General features: G+C 30.6%; 3 protein-coding genes across 5 annotated transcripts; 1 reads left to right on the forward strand and 2 right to left on the reverse strand.

Moving 5' to 3' along the window:
* Positions 1 to 1,244: 1,244 nt before the first annotated feature.
* LOC101251125 (glutathione gamma-glutamylcysteinyltransferase 1) lies at positions 1,245 to 7,152 on the reverse strand. 2 transcript variants are annotated; one of them, XM_010328350.4, is made up of 9 exons: positions 6,837 to 7,152; positions 5,542 to 5,698; positions 4,725 to 4,963; positions 4,377 to 4,540; positions 3,981 to 4,032; positions 3,187 to 3,414; positions 2,521 to 3,030; positions 1,859 to 1,912; positions 1,245 to 1,670 (listed from the first exon to the last, which is right to left on the reverse strand). In XM_010328350.4, exons 1-9 carry the CDS (start codon positions 6,909 to 6,911, stop codon positions 1,662 to 1,664), a joined length of 1,488 nt encoding a protein of 495 aa, XP_010326652.1. In that variant the 5' UTR covers positions 6,912 to 7,152; the 3' UTR covers positions 1,245 to 1,661. The 2 variants fall into 2 exon arrangements, with proteins under 2 accessions (XP_010326652.1, XP_004247517.1); XM_004247469.5 differs by lacking the exon at positions 1,245 to 1,670 and having other exon boundaries at positions 1,703 to 1,912.
* A 7,228-nt stretch (positions 7,153 to 14,380) lies between these two features.
* LOC101250838 (piriformospora indica-insensitive protein 2) lies at positions 14,381 to 16,746 on the forward strand. The gene has a single exon (XM_004247468.5). It carries the CDS (start codon positions 14,381 to 14,383, stop codon positions 15,746 to 15,748), a length of 1,368 nt encoding a protein of 455 aa, XP_004247516.1. The 3' UTR covers positions 15,749 to 16,746.
* On the reverse strand, positions 16,006 to 17,593 carry LOC101250544 (CRIB domain-containing protein RIC10-like). Of its 2 annotated transcripts, none has more exons than XM_004247467.5 (5): positions 17,281 to 17,593; positions 17,082 to 17,203; positions 16,887 to 16,987; positions 16,727 to 16,817; positions 16,006 to 16,619 (listed from the first exon to the last, which is right to left on the reverse strand). In XM_004247467.5, exons 2-5 carry the CDS (start codon positions 17,134 to 17,136, stop codon positions 16,207 to 16,209), a joined length of 660 nt encoding a protein of 219 aa, XP_004247515.1. In that variant the 5' UTR covers positions 17,137 to 17,203; positions 17,281 to 17,593; the 3' UTR covers positions 16,006 to 16,206. The 2 variants fall into 2 exon arrangements, with proteins under 2 accessions (XP_004247515.1, XP_010326651.1); XM_010328349.4 differs by having other exon boundaries at positions 16,887 to 16,984; positions 17,281 to 17,568.
* Between the last annotated feature and the right edge of the window lie 3,796 nt (positions 17,594 to 21,389).

The following is a 21,389-nucleotide window of genomic DNA, read 5'->3' on the forward strand; positions in this document are numbered from 1 at the left end:
CATTTGAGATTATCGATGAGAAATGAAAGTAATGAACATAATGAATATAATTAGTGAGAGTTACATACATTTACAAGTTGATGATAAGTTATGTATACTAATATGATGATTTACTATTTAATATTTAATATTAATATTTAATTTATTAAACAATTTATAAAATTTAAATGTACTATGTAAACAAAACTGTAATCTAAGAATAAAATATATAAAAGAATTCAAATATACTAAATCTGTAATGGAAAATCATTATGACTAAGTATTAAAAAATTCATACGAAAATACACCATTCAATCAAATACATTCTTAAAATGAAATTACAAATACGAAAAAAAAATTATCAAATATGGGAGCAAGTTTAGCATAAGGCTACCAACGAAAATGCAAATTGATAATGTAAATTGAAGACATTCCTTTCCCTATTTTTAAGACATTCCTTTCCCTATTTTTTATTGATAATGCAAATTGAAAAAAAAAAACTATAGTAATAAACATTCAACCTTAGACCATAAAAAAAATTAAAAGTTTTGGAAGACAAGTTAACGAAAGCGACATTCAACTACATAAATGGAGGGGTTTTATCATAGTTCTGATCTCCGCAAATTACAAAAACAAATACATCAAACTCCGATATTCTAGTAATTGAAGTGTTATTCATACTATAATCACATTACGCCTTGTAATCTTGACAGAAATCCTCTTTGCCTTGAAATTTTCTTCACTTGATTAAAGTTTCTCTAGTCTTCCACACACAAAAATTGTATCATGTATAAATCTTTCTATGAAAATACTATTAAAAAATTTTCATAGAAAGATTTGTATTTATAGGGAAAAAATATAGTTTTGGAATATGAAGATTCACTTACAAAGTTGAAAGGTCCAGTATTATTACAAATTAAAGACAAATATTAATTAAAAATATAAATTAATTTGGAAGATGAAACACATACATGTATCTATTCAAATGGATAACTCTTATTTTTAATTTTTGTTCTATTTAATTTACCCACATATATATCAATTAAATAAAAATATTATAAAAATTCTACTATTTACTATTTAATTATTTATTTATTTAATAACATTTGAATTTAGCATAAGGGTAAAATTGTAATTCAACTTTTCTACTTTGGAGCTTCTCACTTATAATAATGTATAAATAAATAAATAATATGATATGATATTCAATTAATCAGATGTTTTATAATTTTTTATTGAATGGAGGGGGAATATGATAATCGAACTTTGAAGGTTGAACTTCCACTTTTAATATATCATATGATATGATGATTACACCAAACATACATGGCAAATAAATCCTAAAATTACATAGACAAATGGGAAAATGAACAGCAACTTGTGCTATATACTGTTTCAAAAGAGAAATGAGTGTGTCAACATAATTTATGAACATTACCTTCAGCCCTTGACAGAAAACTACCATAGCTAGAAGATGTGGCACATACAATGTAGTCCTGGTCAAGTACGTTGTAAATCCGATAGCTCGAAGGGCACAAAAGCTTCACAGCAAGGTTTCTTAACTGGACGTTGTCTCATTCTTCATGGCATGCATTTTATGCCAAATAGCTGCTTGACCAAATGGATCTCCACAAAGAGATTTCCAGCTCCATAGGACTCGACGCGCCTTGTGGTTCTTGATTTTACCAAACCTATAAAAATGAAAGGAAGTAGGACATCTGCATTTTGTTTTGCAGCTTATGATATCAATGGTGCTTTGGTGAATTTTAAGTCATGAAAAAATTACAGTGATTTGATCTGAATCTCACATCAGAACAATGTATTCATAATAGCCTAGGAACGCAAACTAAAAGGGAGGTGCAGCTAAATCTTCTTCTACCTTGTTATCCTTGCATCTCTTTAACAGGAGGAACTGCCCTCGCAGGTGCAAAATCTGCAGATACCCCGAAGAATATTCAGAAATCTATTACACCATTCCATTACACATTGAACTTAGTCAATTGACCAAAGATGCATAGCATAAGACATGAAACTCATTAAACGGCTGAATAACATGCAGAAGACAGAATTATGCGCCGCCTTAGGTTTCACTACTACGTATGAGATTATCAGTCGCATGTTCCTTCAGTTCGACTAGAAATGAATTATCAGTTAAGCCCCTAGTAACATGATAACCTGCTTCAAGGGGAGAGTTTACTTTCATAACGTACACAGTGAAGTGAAACAGATATTTAACATTTATCTTATAAAGGAAATAAGCAATAGGACCCATCATTTCTAAGTGCTCAGGTAAATTTCCAATTAAAATGACAACAAAATCAAAAGTCTCAAACCTAAGCTACTTGTGGTCATCGTACAAAATCCTCTCCATTTAGATTCTTTCATTACAATAATTTATTGTTAACATTAATCATAAAATTCACTAGCTTTCTGCTAACCTTTAACCTACTGCAACCTTCTTTTCTGGGCTTCCCAGGACAATAATAAATAGGGATCTTAAAACAGAAATTCATATATGATGGAGATAATGTACAATGGTACCTCTTCTTGCAACAAAGGCGGCAGGTTTTCTGCTGAGACAAGGTTCTCTATCTCCTGCAAGACTTTCATATCTTTTATGTGAGACCATGTTTGTGGAGGTAATGCCAACAACAGTGCTGTCAGCACATCGTTGCTTCCAGGGTGCATTGGTGAGCAACCATTTTGCCCCGAAGAACAGCAGCTAGTCTTTGCTTGAGACGTAGGGACCAGAACATCGACCCCCTGCTCCCCATTCCCATTCCCATTTACAACTGTCCCAGACACCACTGTAGCAGGATTGTTTCCCGTAGCTCTGTAGCATCTGACACATGTTTGGCGACAGCAAAACCTATCCGACAAACCAGACCTTCCAGCAAAAATGTCTGCTCCTTGGCAACAAATGCTAGCAGCAACATTGGTCAAACTGCTTTCCGTTTCTGCTTTTAACTGACAGACAGAATCTTCTGAAAATAAAATGCTTGTGACGTGCTTATAAAGAGGAGTGTCCTGTACTTGTTTCAATACCTCTTCCTGCAGAGTAAGGTAAGAGTGCTTACTGAACTCATAAATAATGACCTATCCTGCAACTGTTATCCGATTAAAACTGGAGACTGGAATATGCAAAAGAATATGACCATTTCTGAAGCCTATCTTTTTCAATTTACTAAAATTATCCAGATACCTAACCTTGATAGCTAGCCTTCCTTTCTCCTCTTCACTTAGCTTTTGACCATTCTCCTCTTGCCTTCGAACTTCAGCTACCCACTTTATGAAATCAGCAAAATTGGGAGGTAGATTTGAAAGAAGAGTAGAGAGAACATCTTTCACGTCCTTCACATTTTCAGAACTTAAGAAGACGGGAAGATCATCCATCAAATGCTTTGAGATAGAGACCCAACTCTCATGTTTACAACTCTGTAAGAGCACACTATTCAGAATGCATGTCTAGTCACAGAAAGGAGAAAATTCAAGAGTATTTTGACAAAGTACATTCTTCCCTTTTATAATAGAACATATCACATAACAAAGTACATATTAGTTAGGTCTAAAGGACACTATTGTCAAAATCCATAAATATTGCAATGACGTCATGGTTCTGAAGCAAAAGTTCAAGCTAATCTCCTGTCACTAAGACCAATTCCCAAGTATTTGACAAAGATGGCATCATTATGTTCTAGCATGTAATAAAATAGGTTAAAGAAGTTGTTTACAACAATCTGACCAAGCTGATATACTGAAAAGGATCAACTAGCAAATGGACTAGCAGGCAGTAATAGGAGCTTGACTACATCCTTGTCTTACCAAAATTGCATTACATTTAGCCACTAATGAAAACATTATTCAGCTAAACAGGAGGAAAATAAGAAAGCTTATGAGAGATTCAGCTTTCGAATTGTATAGAAGAAGTTGCTTGTTATAGTTTATCCAAAGGAGTTTGCTTATAAAAGCAAGTGGTATAATACGAGCTAATTAAGCCTTACCAGGGTATATAGCAGTGCAGGAGCTCTATGAAGCTTAGAGACAAGCATAAACCTGAAAATTATGTGTTCGCACATAAGTCACTGAAATCCATGCTGCAAGTATGAGATGGAGTAAGAAGGACCGCTAAATTTGAACAGAAGAGGAATAGGAAAAGAAAAAACAGTTATATTTGAAGAAGACCAAAAGCAGTGCTGAAACAGTTGAGCAATCAATTTCTTTGATTTTCCAATTTTCATCTTTACTATAAGAGGGAAGACCAAAATACATCGTAAAACATCTTCCTCTGCATATTTATATTCCTATGCAAATGCTTAGAAATTATCAGTTGACAGCTAAGAGCATGAATGATAAGAAAATCAAGATATATCACAGTGTAGCTATGCGGAACTATGTACCCCCTATGTAATCCTGTAGCTTCATCAATTGTGTTCATGGCTTCCCAAAGGAGAGGGACAGGAACCCAGTGAGGGGGATACTTAAACCTTGCAACATCTAGAATCAGTGCCATATCCTTTTCCGCGTGATAACCACCAATAGGTGAAAAGTGGCCTGAACCTGTCTGCCATAAGATTCAGAAGAGATGTTCCAATCTTCAGGATAAGTCAAGAAGGGGTACTATAAATCTTCATAATAAAAAATTAGCAATATTACTAATAATATCCTGAGGGACCAAACTCCCAACACAGCAATATACTTCTTCACAATGATAAGCAGGAGCATAGAGAAGCTATGTTTATATTTACCTGTTTAAAAAGTCCTCGATGATAAGATGAGATCAGATGACAATCATCACTAGTTGTGCAGGCCATGACATGTTTACGGAAGTCATCAATGGTGCTAAGATTAGAGCGAAAAGCTTCCACCTTCGCTCCTGCACAGTGAGCCAAACATACCACTTTCCCAAAGGAGATCCCTTTAGCTTTAACCTTCTCCAATGGCTCACAGCAGTCCAACATGGATTCATCGAACCATCTCCAAGGCCCTGACAGTTTGTTGAAGCTGATAAGATAAAAGAGTGACATTGTACCACACTAAAAACGAGCTCAATGACGTAAGCAGAATCGGACAAGGATATGAACAACCAAGTTTGAAAGAATAAAATGTGCAGCATCAAATAATTTCAGGTGATGAAAGCTAAGAACGTAAAAGCTGTCCTCAATTCACTAAACTCCTTTTTTCCAACCTTTGACCCTTGAATATCAGTAGACAATAGTACAAAGCTATAACCCTGATATATAAAAGTGACTAGGTTTCATGTTGGGTGCTAGATGATCTGAGAGTGATGTCAATCAACAAATCATATCAACTTACAATGCTCAGAGACAAGGCATCAACAACTCTGTGCTTATATTGTAAACTAACATGAGCAGGGGATAGGCAAAAATTATTGGAAAATACAAACATAAAGACCTTTTCATCAAAGCAATAAACATTAAACTTAAAAGGAGCCCAAGACCTTATTAATAATTCAGGAGATAAGGCCATGAAAAAGTGAAGATCACAATCACGAGGAAGGATAGGAACACAAGTTCAGTAGATGATAGGTTATACGAAAGTTACCTTTCCATTTTCTTCCTGGATCAATAGAAAGGGCATTCAAGACCATGGAAAGGCTAGCCAGACCACAATATGCTGGCTCAGATTGTGTCTGAAAATAAGAGATCAACTTGAAAAATCCTTCCATTGTTCCATTCTGGATGGCCTCCAAAAAAAGTTGCTGCAGTTCCAAAAACAAGCAGAAATCAGTAAAAAAAAAAAAGGAATAGCAATAACCGAATAAAGTGGAATATCGTCAGGCGCTTTATCTGGAAGTAAATGCATCAACTCTGGACGATGAACAGTGAATTGGTGTTGTTTTGATAACAAATGGGCCATTGGATAAATTGCATAAGAACCTCAGGCAAAAGTAGCTCAACACCATTTAAATTGCTATGTTTGGGATCCAGGGTGATAAATAGTGCTCTGAGGGAGCAATTTGAGTATGCGAATATGTTTGTGTCTGTATCTCCTCATCCCCGTTCTTTGTTCTTCTCACTCCCTTTCTTAAGGCCCGTTTGGACATGCGATATGAAATAAGATTGATAGGAAGTTGAACTTTTATTTGGACATGCAATTTGGATTTCTTAAGTTGAATATTTTATCATAAACATCAAAATTTCTTCAATTCTTATAAATCTTACCATATGAGCAAACCATAGTTCAAAAAATAAAAAAGATATGAGAGTATGCTAATGCACCACATTGATAAATCACATATCTCCATTTTCATTTTATAAATAAATGTTTGTAATTAGTTAACTTTCAAATACACAATTTTACAAAGATCCACTAGTCAACAAAAGTAGTAACTAGTTATTCTTTAATACAATCCTTTCACATGTTACGAACAATCACGGGGAGCATAAGTCTTTTCTATTTTTTGCAAAATTTAAATTGACAGGTCTTTTTTACAAAATATAAACATTTAGAAAAAACTGAAAACATGATTTTGACCCTAAATCATGTTTCTTTTGAAAATTTACGAATTAAAATCGTTTCCAAACATCAACGTCAAAAATTTAAAATCACGACTTCATATCGCAATGCTTCTCATCTCCCTTCTCCGTTATCCTTTACTTTAGTTGATGTGAAGTTTTTCATTGTAATAATCAGTTTTGAGGTTTCAATCAATGGAATTGGTTCCCTATTATTGAGCATTTAGAAGCTTTCACTTTAATAGTACCAAATACAGATTTATAAGTCAACCTACCAAAACCAAGAAACAAATCAGTACTAGCTGCTAGTCAATGGATAATTGAAATAGAACGAAACAATCATAAACCCTAATCTTCAAATATAAAAATGAGAAAACTTACCTTTCCTTCATTAGAAGCGAAATCAATAGCCGGAGGAGATGGAAGAACCCGGCGATACAAACCCGCCATCGCCATTTTTCTCCGATCAGATTTTCCCCAATAAATAAATAGTACACTACAATATCTATCAAAAGAGGGAACGCCACTTGCCAAATTCCTATATTTGTTTTCTTTTACAAAAGGATCCAACTTTTGTTGGATTCTCAATGATTTTCTCCACTTTCACCGTTTCTTTTTGCTTCTTTATCACTTTAACATATGCTCCCACTTGCCTCTTAATTTTAACATTTTTTTTAAAAAAAAATTCAAAAAATATAGCTAATTTTTTAAATTTGTTTTCTATTAATTATATGTCATAAAACAAATTAAAATATTAAATAAGTAATTTTGACTTAAGACACGTGAGTTGGAGTAAATTAAGCAACACTTTACATTGTATTCTACGTATATATTTTATATAAATATTGTGTATTGTAGTATTTATTTGAGATTGATGCTATTTTAAGGTGATTTTTTTCATATTTGATGAGGTTTGAAGTATTTATTCGAGATTAATGTTCTCTCAAGATGATTTTTTATATTTATGGAAGTTAAGAGTGAAATCGTCCTCAACTGTACCACAATGCATGTTGATATTCTTTTTAAATAGTTAATGTTATCGTGTTAGAGAATCCCTGAATAATTTTTTCAAAGTAACCTGGAAATATCAAAAAAAAACTTTTATTATGTATTCAAGTACTCAACCAAAATACATAATAGTTCAAATTGTAAAATACTACTAAATTTTATTAACAGATCAGTTTATCTAAAGAAGAAGTTCTATTATTATTATTATAGCTCAAATATATTATTCACCTTTAAGAAAATGTTTATTTATGCCATAAGTTAAAAATTTATTCATTTATGCTATTACAGTTAAAGAAAAGGCTCATTCATGTTATTATTTTTAATGGTAATCTTGTAAAATTATTTTTAACACGTGGCGAATTATAATTACGCTACATCATCAATTTCTTATAAAAAATTATAATCTTGAAGAAAAAAATTACCACGTGTCCATATCTCAAGTAGTTTTCATATTTTTTTATCCAATTGGACACGTAACTTTTATATATATATATATATATATATATATAATCTGATTATTAGTTTATGACAATAAAGACTAGAAAGACTTCAATTCATAAGAGTAAGGGATATTAATAGCGTAAATATTGTATGTGGTGATCATAACATAAAGGTTATTATTTTCACTTCGTTACTTCTTCATTGATGTTACATTTTGTTGCAAGTATTCGACTGGACGTGTCTTTCATGTGTTCTATAAGTCATAATACATCATTTTCTTTTTTGACAAGTCTTTTTTTACTTAACTAGCTAGCTAGCTAGTATACGATTCTTTTGATTGAGCCAAAAGAAGGTAAGATTGAAATGTAATTTAACAAAAATACACAATTTTAAATTGATTAAAAGTTACTTAATATAAACTTAGTAAAATCCAAATTTATCTTATATATGTGATAAAATACTTATTTATAATTATTCTTTTCAAATTTATTTCACAAATAATGATTAGAACATACTAAATAACATCAAACTAAAAACAACTTTTATCATAATATTTATCTCAATCAATATTTATCTATAAAATATTAAATATATTATATATAGAAGCAATATTTTTAGATATTTAATCTTGGTAGATTGTTGGTATTACTAGCAAGTAGCGGTGACTTTAATCTGCTAAAATTGACTTCAACTTTCAATATAGAGGAAATATACTTTTACCAAGCCCCCACTAATACTAATATCTTTAGAAAAAAAATTGATATAATACCATTTTCGAGAAACAAACATATATTTAGTGAATTAACATAAAAATCATATATCTGATTTTTGTTATGATCCAACTAACTAAATTCACAATTCAAATTAAACAAATTGAACGAACAGTTTTATCTTAGAAATTTTCTTAGATTTATATTACCAAAACTAAACTCTATTACAGAACAGAAACTACTAATACAAAATGAAAAAACCTGAATTTCGAAATCTATGTGTAAACTTGTATAACCTGTGTAATAAATAGAAGAAGAAAGAGGAGAATTTAGCTATAGAAGAAGAGTAGTTTAGAGAGAATTTAATGCTCCTTTTACACTTTTTTAAGCTTAATTATAGAATGTTTATCTTCAATCACCACGCCCTTCAAACTTCATTAGCTCTAATTAAATTTCGTACGTTCAGGTGTTATAATTCTATTTGTTATTTCTCTATTCTTAGATAATTTTTAAATTTCAAAATATATTACTTAATTTTAAATTTTTGTCTCACTTGTCATGTTTAATCCTCCCAATCGATTCAAATGAATCTTTCTTCTATTTAGTAAACAATGGTTTATGTCAGGCCTGAATTGGAAGTCGGAGGGCTAAGAAAATTAGTAAGAATTTTTTATAAAGTCAAGTGGTATTTTTAGAACTAGAAAAATAATTCTAAAACTTTTTTTCTTAGTCTATTAATGAAAAAAGTAAATATACACAAAGAATATATATGTACTATTTAACAAAAATTCATGCTAAATGACATGTTAACATAGATGGATTACAAGCTTCTTACTCACAATGACACTATACATAAAAAACAAAAAATCAAATATAGGCAATTACAAACTTCATATAACATGAGACAACAATAATAGATAAAACTATTGATATCCTTCGAAATAATTTTTTACTTGACTAAGTAAATTAAATACATTCTTTCTGTCACATGAATAGCAAGTTGTCTCAATCTTTTGTAAGAGCATGAGACTCTTAATAAAAAGATAAGAAAAATGTTGAAAACACCCTTAAACTTGTCGAGAATGTAAGGATGCATATCACTTATGTTGCAAGATCGCGTATGTATTTAAAATTCAGTTAATCAAGTAAAAGGATATATTTAAGACTATTAATAATTTGATGATAAAATCAATTATTCACACCGAATTTAAAGATTTTTTCAATATAATCTTTTTTTACCAAATATAAAAAAATTTCATAAAATTTTATGATAATAAATTTTGTTTTACTTCAAAGAATTCTTATGTCATGGATCTAGAAGACTAAATTAGCTGCCAATTACCCTAGTAAGCTAGCTTAAAACTTTCTCTTTTCTTTTAAAATTTAAAATTCCAAATCACTTTTTTTTTTAAAAAAATAATCTGAAATTCCATACTGATATATTTTTTTTTTTTCTGAAAAAAATTGTCCTGAGTTACCATCCTTTTGGAACCGTAAAACAAACTTTAAAATGAAAGTTTTTTTTTAGTACATAAATGGGTAAAAAATAAATAAATGCGAATTATAAGGAGAATAAAATGCCTGAAAATAGAATTCGCGTGCCTTTCCATGACAATGATATTCGACGTACAGATATCCACCACGTGTCTATTACTCGAAATCAGACAATTTTTTTTATAGTCAGTTAAACGTCGCTGTCGAAAGGACAAAGTATCGACAAGTCGGCGGCTGCCGCCATGTCGTGGTCGGCGTTAATGTCCGCAGGTTTTAATCAGGCAACCTTACTCTCCTTACAACCTTTTCTACACTGTGTTGTTTTTTTTAAACCAGTAAAAGCAACAACCTAATACCTATAATTTTCTAGATTTACAATAGTAGCATCAGACTATTAACATTCCTAACACTCTCCGGGTATATTTTTATTTGATTATATTTAACTTAACGTAAATATATTAACGAGGATTATAGTGAAGTGATAAGTAATTTCATTTCTTAATCAAGAAAATTCGTGTTTAGATCTCCTTAGGTATGGAGTCGCTTTATTGGGAAGCATTTTATTCTTAAATATGAGATTTTTCAGCGAAAATCTCAATTTAGTCGAACTTCAATATGAATACCAGACATCAGGTGAGAAATTAAAAAAAAAAAAACAAAAACTTTACAGTAAACATGATATTATGTTGTAGTATTGTTTGATTTGGTATTTTATTTTTAAGAAAAAATATTTTTTTAAAAAAAATTATGATTTAAAAATAATACTTGATTATTCATATGACTGAAAAATATTTATTAAGAATAAAAATATTTCGAGTTTAACTATTTCTAATTATAATAAAATGATATTTTTTTTAAGATTTGACGTAAAAAAAGAATATCATATAAAATGAGATTGAAACAAGTATTAATTTTGTTATTTGAAGTAATATAGTAAAACTTTGTGTTTATAATATAATGATTATTGTATTTAAACTTTAAAATCAATGATTATACTTATAAAAACTTGTCCTTTTTCATTTAGGAAAATATTAAGAAATAAGAATATTTTCTATTGTATTACATTTTTAAATTATTATCATCAAAATGAAATCAATGATGGATTACTATAATCTTCTAGATATGAAAATTAATATTGGATTGCAATATTTTTATTAGGAAACAAAAAGAAAGAACATGTTCAATTATTTCGTGTTCTTCTCTATCTGTTAACAAATTAGATATTTTAGACTAAAAATGACAATAAAGATATTTTTTGATCAAATATTAAAAGAATGGGTATTATTTTTGAACAAAGGTATGCACAATAACGATTTTTAAAACCAAATTATCAATAAAAGATATTTTTATAAAATTTCACACATTTATCAATCATATCCTCAATTAATTACTTTTGAAGAATTTTTTACAAATCTTAAATATTAAATTTCACCTACCTCTTAATAAATAGGAATAAAATAATAAATTAATTATGTCAGTAATTTATTTTCTTAATAAATATATCAATTTAAAATTAAATAAATAATTAAAAATAAAAAATATTTAAGATAAAATTATTGAATTTTAGTGAACTCGAATTTTGGGTTCTAAATAATTGATGGGAATGGATGGTGTGTTTATAAATGGTAATCTGTGTTGGAGTGATCATTGGTATTGACCCCTAACATGACTCTTCATGCTAAATGAAGTTACTCTACTAAAATGTCTGTTTTACCCCTCTCTCTTTGCTGCTTCCTGCCAAAAAGTACTTGAACAAAAACACAGTGGTGTTTTACATCTGGAGACCAAAAAAAAAAAAACAAGAGAAAGACAATAGTGTTATGAGATATACTTTTATCTTTTTACTCGGGGCCTGTTTGGTCATAGATTTTTTAGATAATATTCGAAAAAAATTTAGCAAATAGTATTTGTTCATAAAATTTGTGATTATTTGATAAATATTTTAAATTCTCAAATATTAGTTTTTTTAGTATTTGGATCAAATCTCATTATTTGAAATCTTTTAAAAATTGAAATTTTGCCCAAACTTTTATCTTTTACAAAAAACACTCTCTATAGTTGTTCTTTACGTTGTATTACATAATTTTTTACGTTGATTCCAAAGTAGTGTTGAAATATTCGGTGAATGTTAAATGATAATATCGTTATTGATGAAAATGATGAACAACCGGCTCAAGATAATAAAGTCATGTGTTTTTATCTACTTCGCGATGTATGAAATAATGCTTGTCGCACTCACTCCAAATCATCACATTGCTCTAGTGTCATGGACATTATTTGTTATTGTTGTAACAAAAATCCAATTAACTTGTAATAAAAACTTATGGTTAATTTTGATGTTTTTAAAACTTATGTGTATAAATTATATTTTTTTCTAAAAAAAATGAAATATATCTTCCAAATAATATCGCCAAACATATGGTAAAATTTCACCCAAAAAATATTTGTCAAAAATATTTGAAAATCTATGACTTAACACTAGCTTGATGTTTAATATTTACTCATACGGTATAGGGCTTTATTCGAAAGAAAATGCTTTATATTATAGATTCTTCAATATTTAAAGCTCAAATAAATTTTTTTCCTTCTGCCACATCAGTTGATGATATGGGATATACTTTCTTATTAATAAAAAAGAAATGAAAAAAGACTTATAGTTGTGTTTTATTTGATAAATTATTTGTTTAGGTTCTGCATTTGTTAGCTTGTCTTTTAGCTCATTCAAAGATAATTTTTTCTTTAATCTAGTAAATTTAGGTGTACTTATTCGGTAATATCACATGAAATTGGTGCCAAACTGCCAATGTTTGCTTAAATTATAATTTTATTGAAATTTAACTTGCTAGTGAAAGGTCTGTTTTTATGACTTAAAAGTTCCAATTCAAATAAGCCATTTTAATGTCTTTGCTATTATTGGAAAACATAAATGGTTCATTGTATTTCTTGTCGTGAAAGAAGAGGAAAAATATATTACCTTTTTTTTTTTTTCATTCTTTCTTCACTCAAGAACAAAGCTAGCAAGCAACCAATGAAGAAAAAAAGAAAATTTTCATGTGCTCTTGTTTGAATTTATATAATAAATTTATCTTTTTTAGTCCATGTCAGACTAATAAAAATGACACATTTTTATGATTTTTTAATACATATTTTATCATTTTATGAGAAGATTTATGACCTTTTTATGTGTAATCATCATTTTCGAATCAACATTCATGCACGTCCAAAAAAAGAAATCTATTCCTCTTCATTAACAACATATACAGGTAATTCTATCACCATGATTAAAACAAATTAAAAAATCACTTAGTATTTTTGTCATTACTCGAACTTTACCATTAAACCTCATGTTCTCAACTTATCATTGACTTATTTTATATAACAAATTTCAAACGTTTTTTTCTTCTAAATATGTCTTCAAATATAATAATATTATATAAATTGAGACAGGAGAACAAGTAATTAATACACTCTTTGTCCCAATTTATATAACACTTTTCATTTTTCGAGAACAACCAATTTAAATTTGATCGGAAATTTACTTATGAAATTTTTAATTTCTTTGAGATGAATTTATATATTACTCCATCCGTTTCACTTTGTGTGACACCATTTTTTTTTCGATCAGTCCAAAGAAAATGTCACATTTTCTTATATGGTAAATATTTAAAGGTATAATTCATTTTTTAGCCTTGTTGGTCCCACTTAATTTTAAAGATTATACTCATTTATGAGAAGAGAGAAAAGTGAGTTTACTTTTTTGAAGGACAATTCGATAAATATTTCAAAGTCTATATTATTTCGTAAATTTCGTGTTCGATCAGATATTAACACATAAAAATAAAACGGGGAAAGTAATAAATTACTAAAAAAATATTACTTATACAATAGTAGTTGATAATTCAAAATATGTAAAATATTAATACAAAATTTACTAGCAAATATGAATTTATTTAAATCTCAAAATTTAAAAATTGTCGCATAAAATAAGACAAGAATGTAATAAAAAACACACAGAAGCTTTAAAGGACAAACAGGCAAAAAGCAAAAAAAAGAAGAGAGTGGCAAATCGGTCATTTGACCATAAGGGGTACAGAACGTAGCATGTTAACAGTAAAGCAAATCTCTGGGAAAAAAAAACTGTCTTTTTGATTCCTTCTTTCTCTTTCATTTTTCAAGACAAACATGTTTATGCTTTTCTCCCTCTTAAATACCCCTTCTTTATCAGTACTGTTTCATTCTCATTTCTCAAACTTCACAATTTTCTAAAGCAAGATGGCTTTCTTCTCTAAACTCTCTGTTCTTGTTCTGTATTTGTGTTTTTATGCTAATTTAATCATCTTTGCTGTTTCTCAGCCTTCTGCTCTCAACATTGTGGAACAAGAAGCAGTGTACAATGTTCTTGAATCCATTAACTCTGATGTTTCTTGGCGTTCCCTTTTCCCTGATGATCTGTGTTCTTCTTCTCCACATGGGGTTATTTGTGACTACTTTGTTTCCACTACAAACTCATTTACTCCTCATGTAACTGAGATTAGTCTTGGTTATGTCTCAGATTATGCTCCTAATCCACCTTGTACTCCTAATAGTACACTTAATGCTTCCCTTTTTGCCCCATTTTCTTATCTAAGAAAGATCTTTGTCTACAAATGTTTTACTGAAAATGAGGTTTCTTTGATTGATTTTGGATCTTTGCCTTCTTCTTTGGAGGAGGTGGTTTTCTTGGAGAATCCAGGTCTTGTTGGTTCTGTGAGTGATAAAGTTGGAAGCTTGATGAGTTTGAGGAGGTTGGTTTTGAGTGGAAGCGGTGTTTGTGGGGAAATCCCATATGGGGTTGGTGGTTTGGTTAATTTAGAGCAGCTGACTTTATCAAGAAACAAGATTAGTGGTGAAATTCCAGTGGGGTTGATGACATTGAAGAAACTCAAGATTCTTGATTTGAGTCAAAATGAGCTTGAAAGTAGTGTTCTTGAACCTATAGGGAACTTGACTCAACTTTTGAAACTTGACTTGAGTTACAATAAGCTTACTGGGAAAATCCCTCAAAGTTTGAAGGGTTTGAAAAGTTTGGAGTTTTTGGACTTGAGTTACAATAACTTCTCCATGCCTGGGGTTCCATTGTTTTTGGCTGAGATGTCTAGTTTGAAGGAAGTGTACTTAAGTGGAAACTTTCTTGGAGGGGAAATTCCAGAAATATGGGAGAATCTTGAGGGTATTGTGGGGCTAGGATTATCAAAAACAGGACTAATTGGGAACATTCCTGTTTCCATGGGGGTGTACTTGAAAAACATATGTTATTTGGGGCTTGATAATAACAAGTTAGAAGGGGCATTGCCTGAAGAGTTTGGGGCATTGGATTATGTGAATGAGTTACATTTGGAGAACAATAATTTGAGTGGTAGACTTCCATTTTCTCCAAAATTTGTATCCAAAGTTGGAGAAAAGTTGAAGTTGGGAGGCAATCCTCAACTCTGTGTTGATCAAGGCTTGAGAATTCCTAATGTTAGTGTTAGCTTGAGGCTACTAAAAATGTGCAATAATGCTGTTAGTGCTAAATTTGTCCCATTCTCTGGGGCATCTTTGGTACTGGTGCCTGTTTCCCATATTGTGTTTTTTCTTGGAATTTTGTTGCTCCTGTGCTAGTAGACAATCTTGGACATATACTGACTAATGACTTTTTAAGTATAGGGAAGTTTTGGACTATGTTCTGATATAGCACTTGCTGATAGAAAGTAGAGTTTTCTTTCTGCATTTTCCCTGTTTTATGTTCACAAGGAGAAAGAAGCTAAGATGTGTAATTATAAGTTAATGAAGATTCATATAGTCTGTAATTGCAATGTATTGAATGTTGCATTTTCTAGTGTATTGTTTATTGAGTGCATAAATGATAAAAAATCATATTATCCATGGAAAAATCTATTAAGAAGCAAATGTGATATGGATACAAGGTAATGATGGTGCTATGATAGATTCAAAGTGAAAAAGAAGACTAGGAGACATAGTTTCTAATTATCAAAACAGGTGCCCATTTTTGTTTACTTGACTACACAAAAAAAATGACTGATATTTGAGTCCATGTTCAGTTGTTGTTTTGGTCGTCGCTACTCTTTATCTATCTCATTGTTTCTTGAACTTGAAATGGAATTGTCATATTCTGTGTCTTGTCCAGGATCCATTGGTGAGGATGATGTGCCTTCTTTGGATTTAGAGGTCCGGGATGAGCTCACTCCACCATCCTCCTTTGATTTCTTCCGCCTTGTCTTTTTAGGTATGTCCGGAAGGTCCCTTGCTGGAGAATCAGAACCACCACCTGATCCAGGCCGGCTATGTCGGCTTGTTTTTGTACCATCAGACGACTCTTTATGTCGCCTGGTGCTCCTGGCTTTCTTTGGAGAACTACTACCCCCACTCCCATTCTCTGATGACGAATGACGCCTTGATGACTTTGTCATTTCTGGTGGATCATCGGGTAATGAAGAATTTGCATTCTTGTACTGTGGGTTCCCATCTGCGTCTGCAATTCAGAAAGAGTCGAAATACAATCAACTTGAATTTCTTTAGTCTCTATTTTGTAACGTTACATTTGTATGTATCGACTGTGAAAAGTGGAAAGAAAATTACCACATGATCTATTATCTGGATGATCATTAGCATCAAGTGGAGGACCCAAAGGGGCTGTATGAAATTTCCCTGGTTCTTTAAATTCTTTCATCTGTCACAACACATTTATTTTTATAAATTACCAATAAAAACATTATCCTAAAATAATAATAACAATTACCCAGCTGGGAGATTCAATGGATGGTCCATCCCATCCAATATGGGCGACATGTTTCACATCAGTAGGAAGTCCAATCTGCATTTCTGGTTCTTTTTCCTCTTCTGACACATTTTTTTTTAATTAAATCAATCAATTAAAGGGGAAACGTATCATATTATAACAATAACAACTACAATAACAATCGGAATTTCTCACCAAACATCTGAGAAATACCCAAGGCCTTTAAAAAGCCTTTCACCTTTAAGGCCATTATTCTTCTAAATGCTACTAAAGAAGATGTTTTCTTTCACTCAAAATCGTGCATTTAGTTGTCCAATCTGAATCAAAATAAGACGATGGTGACGATACAAATAAATATGACTCAAAATTCACATACATAGAAATATAAATTAACCTTCTTCAGTAGGATTGAAGAAATTCAGCAAATTAGGGAAAAAGATGCTCAAAATGCAGATATAAATTCAAGAAATGGACTCAAACCCTTAAGAAAAAAAATATTTGGGTTTGAATCCTTTCTAAGTATGATAAAAGCAAAACGATGTTAAAGCAATCCTTTCATCCATTCAATGGCACTCAATTGCAAGACATTGTTAACCAGAAGCATATCGATAATTCAGGAACCGAAAATTAATTGTTATTAATATTTTTCTTTCATATTTGTTAATTAAAAAAGTTTACCGACAGTTTTTTTTTTAAATGTTTCATTTACTCTTATTGACTTTTCATTTGTCCTCAATATACACCTATAATTGAACGGTCACACATTTTTCTTTCATAAAATTGTCAAGTTTTTTTTTTTCCTATTCAATATTTGATATTTAAATTAAAATACGGTTAAAATTGAATCAACATATTGTAAGATTCATTATTTAAATCCAAATAAAATTATTTTATTTTCAAACGCTCGACAATTAATAGTTTAAGTACAAAAGTAAACTCATATATACAAATATGGGTTGTTAAAAATTAAACACTAGCACAAATTTGACTTTGGAGTCTTGTACTCCCTATTACACCAATTACTCTGTTTATCCTTAGTTTATTATGTTTGATTTGATATTATCCCATAAAAAACAATAAATAAAAAGTAAATTTTATCATATATGTCCATTAATCACAAGTCATCTAAAAGTTAGCAGATAAATAATATTTAATAATAAAAATGAAATAAAATAAAATAATGAGTTATTTTTTGATTTTTTAAATGTAACAGTTAAGTTTTTAAAAAATATATTTTTAATGTAACGTACAAGTACAAAAGATGAGTGGAGGGAATCGTACTTGAAGTACACTTAGACTTTCAAAATGTCTTACCATACACATCTGTAGGGTGTACACTATTCAGATTAAACCAGATAACCAAATCAAATCAAATTTTATTTGGATTGGTGTTTTGATTTTTGGATTGATTTTGAATTAATAAATTACTTCGTTTTTTAAAATTTGATTTCAGACTTAAAAATATAAAAACTAAAAAAACAAAAAAATCAAATTATATATATATATATGTATGTATGCATATTTGTACATACGTACGTACATACATACATATGTATGTATGTATATATGTACATACGTATGTATACATATGTATGTATGTATGTATGTGTTTAGGTTTATAATTAAGTTGGAGTTAACCATTTTTGTCCCTTTTTGGTTATTGCCTTACTCGATGATAACATTCATATTTTATGCTTGAACTTCTATAATAGGCTGTCACAATCCGAGAGCACCTCCTAGTCGTAACCGGCGTCTTTAACCTTTAAGAGGACTTAGACAAACCCTTAGCATTCGTCATTGCATATAAGATAGAATAAAAGTGGAAAAATTTACAGCTTTTCAACTAAAGTTAACTTCACGTCATATATCAAAATAGAAACTAACTTGTCTCACATTACCATCTAGACATAAGAGAATGAGAATTAAGACTTAGCCCTTACATAAATAAACAAGTCTTATAACACGAAATACAACATAGACTTTCAATAAGAAAAGTGGAACTAGATTGAGAATCTATCACGACCGGAGAGCACCACCTAGTCGTAACCAACGTCTTTGTTCTCTTAGAGGCCTTAGACAAACCCTTAGTTTATATCATCGTACCATTGATAGAATAAAAAGCGAACAAATTTAAAACTTTTTTTTGAAGTTCAACTTCACTTCACATATATCAAAATAGAATCTATAATTGTCTCACATGACCATCTAAACATAAGAGTAAGAGAAATGAGACTTAGCCCTTACAACATTATAATACGTCTTATAAGAGAATACAACATAATCCTTAATTAGGAAATAAAACAACGTATTCAATAACAAAATAACCAAAAGCTAGATTCATAGGCTTCGTCCTCGGACTTGAGGATTCACCAACTTGGGAACAATCCAAGTTTCATTGAGAATGACCTCGAAGCACCTGAATGACCCGAACCTATATTTTTGTAGAATTAGAAAAGATATGGGTTAGAACAAACCACAACTAAGTATAGATATGTCACATCCGGGAAGCACCCCCTAGAAGTAACATGGCGTACTTAACCTCTCGGGGGTCTTATACAAGCCCCTAGTTATCATTCATCTCATTGTCATAGTAAATTTAGCGAAAAATTTAAAACTTTCTTAGCACATCATATGCTAGAATATTACTTCATAAATAAATATCTACATATATATATATATATATATATATATATATATATATATATATATATATATATATATAATATCATAGTACATACTTAGATTCTAAGTCTCTTTGTCATCTTAGACTCAACAACATAAGAGTACCTTAGGGACACGACCCTTACTACATAATCATAAGTATACAACTTATAAAACTTTACAGTAAAACATAAGTAGGATATCCTTGAACTTAAGGATTCCTTTGATTGATCTTGGGAATCATCTATCAAACTCATCACCATTCAAGACATTCTTTAAGCATCCATAACCTACACTTTGTGTAAAAAGTAGAGAAGAATGTGATTAGTACAAAAATGTACTAAGTATGATAACCATGCAGAAACATGCATTTAAAAGGGACATTTTCTTGAAATCATACTTCATGCCTTTTTGAGTAAATTTTCATAAAACCTTTAGACACTTGCATTTATATGATTCAAATACTCCATATAGACATATTCAAAGGCCAAACATAATAGAGAATCACATATAGAATTTAAGTCAATTTTTGAGGTCATTTTACAGTGAACTATTCCCTTCTTTACAGTGAGCATTCTTTTCTTTTATTCATTAACCTCTCAAGTAACTCTCCTGTGATACTTGGTGCATTGCATCACCTTAAGGTCACAAGGAAAGCATACATACAACCTACATAAGCCAACACATGTCCTCATATAAGCATAATATATCAAAAACACATTTAAGTCAAGACTTCATTCTCTTTAAAGTAAGTTACCTACTTTTACGCATATATTTACTTCTTTTCATATACGTCATTATAAGACCTTGTTCATAACCTCAATATTAGCCTACTAGTGCAATTTACATGTGAGACCTCATAACCTCATACATACTTAGTAAACCCATCATGAGACCACAAACCTTAACATTCAATTCATACATCAACATAGTAAGTGAAGACAACTTCATTCATGTCAACAACCTTCATCATATAGTTAATAAGACCACCATTATGCATATCATCTCATCATGTAGACACTAACACAAGGTCATGCAAGAGAACCATAACATATGCACACTTAGGCCACCTTCCTAGAACTCCATTAGAGAGTTACTTAGGCAATGTCTAGGTGGGTTCATTACTTCCACCTATCCTATGTATCTTCCCTTAGGTTATCCTAGTTAAGGTCCTTAGTCATTACTTTCATTGTCCATTTTACTTTAGGAAAACTATAGCCTTAACCGACACTAAGACCATGGGTGATAAACATGGAATTGATGTTGTAGAGCCTTACACCAATGGAAGGTGTTCTTACCTAACCAAGGTAGAACATTAACACATGCTAGCATACTAAGTGAATTCACTTACTAGATCCTATGTGACAAGCATAGTTATGAAACTTGGAGGTACATGTAAAACCCTTTTTATGCCAAGATGAGGCCTTATGGTTATTCACTTAAGGAAACCCTATTTATTGCCTATTGAGGCATTGTGGTTATCCACCTCATGAGATTTTTGGTAGACCTTCCTTCCCACATTGGAAAGGGACACCCACTCATATATAAGTTCACTCGGTGCTAAATTAAGTTCCCTTTTATGAGATGAAAAAGTTTTCGCATTTTATTTTGAAGTGAAATTTGGCATTTAAGGTAATCTGATTCTTTTTTATGTATCGATTAGTTTTACGTCAAAGGATCAAATTAATCCTCTTTTATATACATTAAGACCATATAGATCGTGTTGAATATATTAAGAATCAAAATAAAATAATCATTATACAATAAGGACCATTCTGATCATTTTCTCGAAGTAACTTCTTAGGACAAACATTCACCATATTAAAATTACTTACTTTTTTG

This window comes from Solanum lycopersicum, chromosome 9 (assembly GCF_036512215.1).
Source record: "Solanum lycopersicum chromosome 9, SLM_r2.1".
Classification (NCBI taxonomy): Eukaryota; Viridiplantae; Streptophyta; class Magnoliopsida; order Solanales; family Solanaceae; genus Solanum; species Solanum lycopersicum.

Excerpts from the sequence above, each read along its gene's own strand:
- LOC101250544 (XM_004247467.5), bottom strand. The coding sequence starts at position 17,136 with ATGGCCTTAAAGGTGAAAGGCTTTTTAAAGGCCTTGGGTATTTCTCAG. Across the intron at positions 16,818-16,886 it reads CCATTGAATCTCCCAGCTGG|ATGAAAGAATTTAAAGAACC; the intron begins GTAATTGTTATT and ends GTGTTGTGACAG. Across the intron at positions 16,620-16,726 it reads TCCAGATAATAGATCATGTG|ACGCAGATGGGAACCCACAG; the intron begins GTAATTTTCTTT and ends TCTGAATTGCAG.
- LOC101250838 (XM_004247468.5), top strand. The coding sequence starts at position 14,381 with ATGGCTTTCTTCTCTAAACTCTCTGTTCTTGTTCTGTATTTGTGTTTT.
- LOC101251125 (XM_004247469.5), bottom strand. The coding sequence starts at position 6,911 with ATGGCGATGGCGGGTTTGTATCGCCGGGTTCTTCCATCTCCTCCGGCT. Across the intron at positions 4,964-5,541 it reads TCCAGGAAGAAAATGGAAAG|GGCCTTGGAGATGGTTCGAT; the intron begins GTAACTTTCGTA and ends ACAAACTGTCAG. Across the intron at positions 4,541-4,724 it reads ATCGAGGACTTTTTAAACAG|ACAGGTTCAGGCCACTTTTC; the intron begins GTAAATATAAAC and ends ATCTTATGGCAG.